Source organism: Nematolebias whitei, chromosome 13, assembly GCF_014905685.2.
Source record: "Nematolebias whitei isolate Nwh7 chromosome 13, NemWhi1, whole genome shotgun sequence".
Taxonomy (NCBI): Eukaryota; Metazoa; Chordata; class Actinopteri; order Cyprinodontiformes; family Rivulidae; genus Nematolebias; species Nematolebias whitei.
The window spans coordinates 42,771,502-42,776,974 of NC_056510.1; the positions used below are offsets into that span (position 1 = coordinate 42,771,502).

At 41.7% G+C, this 5,473-nt stretch overlaps 1 protein-coding gene across 1 annotated transcript in view; it reads left to right on the forward strand.

The window, feature by feature from the left end:
- The first annotated feature begins 3,501 nt into the window (after positions 1-3,501).
- The window catches only part of si:dkey-69o16.5 (Alpha-aspartyl dipeptidase-like), a 24,953-nt gene continuing 22,981 nt past the window's right edge, over positions 3,502-5,473 (forward strand). Inside the window, exons 1-2 of the mRNA XM_037686646.1 lie at positions 3,502-3,702; positions 4,157-4,245. Coding sequence (XP_037542574.1) covers positions 3,608-3,702; positions 4,157-4,245 — 184 coding nt within the window. The 5' untranslated portion in view covers positions 3,502-3,607. The remainder of the gene's footprint in view (positions 3,703-4,156; positions 4,246-5,473) is intronic.

Below are 5,473 nucleotides of genomic sequence, written 5' to 3' on the forward strand. Positions count from 1 at the left end.
AGCCATCCATCCATCCATCCAAACATCCATCCAAACATCCATCCATCCATCCATTATTTTTACCTGTTTCTTCCATTTTGGGTCACGGGGGTCACCGGTGCCCATGTCCAGCAATCACTGTGTGAGGGGCGGGGTACACCCAGGACAGGTCTCCAGTCCATCACAGGGACACATAGAGACAAACGAGACAAACAACCATTCACTCTCTCACTCACACCTAGGGACAATTTAGAGTTACCAATCAGCCTAACATGCATGTTTTTGGTCTGTGGGAGGAAACTGGAGCACCCGGAGAAAACCCACGCATGCACGGAGAGAACATGCAAACTCCACCCAGAAAGGCCCCCGGCTGGGGTTTGAACGGGCGGCCTTCTCACTGAGAGGCAGCAGCTCTACCAGCTGCGCCAATGTGCCATCTTTGAAGTCAAGGTCATAAATCAAGGTCAAAGGCTATACAAGGTCTTTGATTCTCCGGGCCTTTGCTGTTTTGTGATGCAATAGTTTGTTGATGAATGTATAATGTGCTGTAGTGTTTCTGTTGTAAGCATTTAGCTACTCTATAGCTGGTGTTCTGATTATTTACTCTTTTGCTAGTTTTAACATTTAGCTACAGTTCTATCATTCTTGTCTTCAGCTACTCTTTTGCTACTTATAACCCAAGAAGAAAAAGTCTGATAAGAATTGTTTTGCCTCCAATTCCTACATGTGTCCAGTTTCACTACTTTTTGTCTGTCTAAACAGGCTCACTTGTAAATGAGTCTTCTAGGCTCAATGTGACTTAAAGGTTGAATGAAAGCCCGTGTTTTAGCCATTCTGAACATTTCTGTTTTGAGCTACTTCTTGCATGTTTGGGCTGCAGTATCTCGATGGCACAGGATCGAGCTCCAGCTGAGTCAGGAAGGACATCTGGTGTGAAACAGCTAAATGGACTGTACTTGTACAGCTCCTTTCTATCTATGGAGATACTTAAAGCTCTTTACAACAATCTGTGCCTCACTGACCCATTCACACAGCTCTATACTAGATCTCTACAAAGACAATTGAACAAATCATTCTAAAGAGACTAATCAGAGCTTCATCACATTCAGACACTGATGGGACACACATCAGAGGCAGTGAGGGGTTCAGTGTCTTGCCCAGGGACACTTCAGCATGTGACTACTGGTGGATTCAAACCCACAACTCTTCCATTGGAGGCCGACTGCTCTAACCACTCAGCCGCCCCAGATCTTTTATGTAAAGCTCACTTGCTGCATGTGGTGATCCCTGCACAGCAGCAGATTTGAGCTGTTTCAGCACTTTTAGCTTTCAGCAACGTTTCTTTCTTGCTGCTCTTATCTAGCTTGCTGTTTGACTCATGTTGGTTTTACCTACTTTATTAACCTAACTTCAGCGTTTGCTTTGATGTTATCTTTTGTTCTGATCATTTTAATGATACCAGCTCAGTCCAGCTTTTTCAACCCCTTTAATCAAAATCATTCAGTTTAACTTCAAATGAATGAAAAGTTTTTACTGTTTATTTGTTTCATTAGAACGACCATTTTCAATAAGTTTGACCTCTTTACTGTGTATTTATTGACGCGTCAGCCCTGAGGCCTCTGGGGTGATTTTGACCCAAAGGCAGCAGGAGGGTTAAGTTCACGCACAAGAAATCAGCAGGAGTCTTAGTACAGAGCCCGACAGGTAAATGGTTAAAGGCAGAACTCTCCTTCTCTTCTCCGCCAGCCTTCATCTCCGCTGATCATCCTTACATCCCGTTGCATTTCCGTGGACTCTTTAAGCTTCATACGTTACGTCCACAAGATTAATGTTGTTTTCAACTTTCCAGAGAACTCTGCAAGTTCGAGTTTTTATGGTTTTGTAAAATTGTTATTTAAAGCTCCCATTGAAACCGAAAAGAAAATGCTTTTATTCTAAATACAGGGCAATAACAGCATGGCTTTTACTGAATCAGAAGAACAAGCAGATGTGTTTTATTAGTCTATAAAAAGATTTATTTTGGGTTGGAAGACAGAAAAACAGAACATTCATTTTTTTGTTTAAAGCTAGAAGGGAAAAATCTGTAACTCAGGTATTTGCCTAAATATGAGGACTTTTATTTTAATAAAAATGACAAAAAAAGAAGGGTGCCTTTATTCTGAAAAAAATCTCACAGTGAAATTATGTATTTTAATATTAATAGAAAAAATAAGACATTGTTTGGTTAAAAATGGACGATGAGAAAACAACTTTAATGTACTGAACTCATAGAAAATGAAAACTGGTATGTGTTTTTTTCAGGTTATTTAAGGGAAGACTCTTATTCTGATAGAATAAAAAACACATTGTATTATTTGTTTTAATTATTAACCCAGACATAGAGAAAATAATGTCATTGTCACAACAAAACGTCAGCTCAACTTCCGTATTTTGATAAAAGACAATAAAATTGTTAGTTTTATTCTGAAGTGTAGATCGCAAAAAAATTATAAGTACACAGCTCCTTTTGGATAAAACTAAAAATACTTTTGTTTAGAAAGAAGTCTTCCATTTTGATATAACATGAAAAATTTTAAACAAGCATTTTGAATTTGACGATGTTTTTCTAGAGACTTAATTTAAATGAAAGACTTTTATTCTGATAGTTAGACTTTGACTGTTGTTAGATACCAGGATTTTCTGGTCCGATACGATACCGGGTAAATCCAGCAGCGGTATCGATGTAGATACTTTGTACAAATGTGCCTAATGTCTCAGGTAAACCTAAAAAAGCGTGTATTCAAATCAACGTTGCATAAAGAATGCAAGACAAAGTAATTGATTTATTTTAAACTCAGGAGTATGTTGATGCAGTGGCCTCATTTAGTCTGAGCTTAAAACAAAAGAAAATAACTGGACATCATACAAAACATGAGGAAATTCCTCCCTCTGTACCTGGATAGTTCTACAGCCCTGAGGAACTCCTCCAGGGCAGCAGCACCTGACTTTTTGCTCTCCTCCTCTGTCCACCTGATCAATGCCTCATATTCTGTGTTGTGATTTAACCAGAAGTGTTTTATAAGGTTTATTGTGTTGCTACATCTTTTTACAGATTTTCCACAAACTGCTTCTGTTTCTGGAGATGAAATAACTCCACATGACTCTGTTCAACTCTGTGTCTACAGACTGAGAGACTCACACACTTACTCAGGTGGAAGAAAAAGTAGTTCCCACCAACCGTGTATCATTTAGACAAGATCTCAATAGTTTAGTTACTTTCCACCATCTTCCTGTTAATGATATGAAGTGTCAGAAGTATCGATAGGAGACCCGGGCGGCATCGGTATTTTAGTATCGATCCGCACACAACTTTTATTGTGACAGCGCTAAGTGTAAGATGGCGGCTTTTATTTTGACAAAACCGGCAAAAGGTACCAGCAGTCGCCCGTTGAAGCGAAATAAAACCCATCTAGTGAAATAAATAGAGAAATAAAGTAAGCAGTGGCTGTGTCTGGAGAAAAGCAGAACCCGGAAGTCATCTGCTGACAGTCACGTGACCGGAGCGTGAAACATGCCTGGACCATGACCTCTGGACTCCGTGTGCAGCGACTCGTGCAGACCACAAGCAGTTTCTGTGAGACGTCCAGAGATGAAGAGGAGACTCCTGCTGGTGTCCAACTCCACCCTGCACGGCAGCGGCTACCTGGACCACTGTCAGCAGCACATCTCCACCTTCTTCGGAGCGTAGGTTTCAAAAACCGGAAGTGGGCTAAAGGGGGGCGTCTCTCTGGGGTCGCAGTCCTGTCGCTAAACTTAAGTTTTAAAATTATTTTTAACTGTGCAACACTTTTCTTTCTCTAATGGTCACAGAGTCTTCGCTGTTAAAACTCTTTCAGGAGCAACAGAGCTCTGACACGTGCACGTGAGCTTTCAGGTTGCAATCACTCAGGATTTAATGAGACTGGTTTCATCTGTCTCCAAACAGTTGCAGCCCAGAGAGACCACCCAGTCTGAGCTGGTGTGAAAAACTAGATTTATTTCTGAAAGTCTAATGTTATTTATGTTACAAACTCAATACTTTAGGTACAAAAGGAATACTGACTTCTATAACTATCGACAAACTAACTAACCAAATCTAAGAATACAACTTATGTTAGCCATATTGAAACATGCTCGTTTATTTGGTTGTTTGTTCCAGGGATGTGAAGCGCGTGCTCTTTGTGCCTTATGCGCTCCATGACCAAGACGCCTACACGAAGACGGCCAGGGACAAGTTCAGGACTCTGGGTGAGACCGATCACATCGTTCTGTTGTTGTCGTAGCAGTACAGAGCATGATGCAAGCGTGTGCTTTTAACACATCAGAACATTTCTGTGAGGGTGTTATGTGGATTTGTGAGGCTTATTCATTTTATTTGATCAATCTTTGTTGAAAAAGTCAGAGTCAGAGATTCTTTATTGTCATTCGCATCTCATGTGGTACATGTGGTGGAGTGAAATAATCTTCACAGGGTCCCAGTTACATCCAACAATAAAATGTAAAATAAAAACAATAATAACATCTAAGATATGAACTAAGAAAAACATCAACTAAATATACACTAAGCACTCATAACATAAAAACATTGAACATCAGCACGAACATGAACATGAGTCTGTGTGAGCAGATGTGCACGCATGAACACATCAACATGAAACAGATCAGCAGCAACATGAAACAGATCAGCAGCAACATGAAACAGATCAGCAGCAACATGAAACAGATCAGCAGCAACATTTTTTTTTTCTTTTTTTTTCATTGACCCTTTATTTATCCAGGTAGTCTCATTGAGCCATGAGAACTCATTTTCAAGAGAGACCTGTTTAAGGAGCGGATGGGGGTTAAGGACCTTGTTCATGGGCTCAGAGTGGGGCGAATGAGGGTGGGGGCAGGTGTGTGTGCTTCACCTACCCCACCCACATTTTTGATGTTGTCGGTACCGGGGCTTGAACCGGCGATCTTCCGATTACAGGCCCACCTTCTCTAACCTCTGTGCCACCACTCCCCACATGATGTGATTTTTCACAGTGATTATTCTAGTTAGAGATTCATGAGTCTAACAGCCTCAGGGTAGAAGCTGCTCCTCAGTCTAGTGGTTCTACACTTAATGCTCCTCAACCTCCTTCCTGAGGGGAGTGGGGCAAAAAGTGTGTGTGCTGGGTGAGTGGGGTCCTTCATGATGCAGGTGGCTCTCTTCCTGCATCTGGAGGTATAGATGTCTGTGATGGTGGGGAGACTGACTCCAACATCTTCTGTGCAGCCTTCACCACTCTCTGCAAAGCTTTTCTTTCTGCAGCTGTGCAGCCTCCATGCCACACGTTGATGCTGGAGCACAGGATGCTCTCCACTGCACACCTGTAGAAGGAGGTGAGGACTGAGCTTCCCAGACCAGCTCGCCTCAGCCGTCTGAGGAAGTAGAGTCTCTGATGAGCTTTCTTGATCAGGCTGGTGGTGTTGTTGCTCCAGCTGAGGTTGT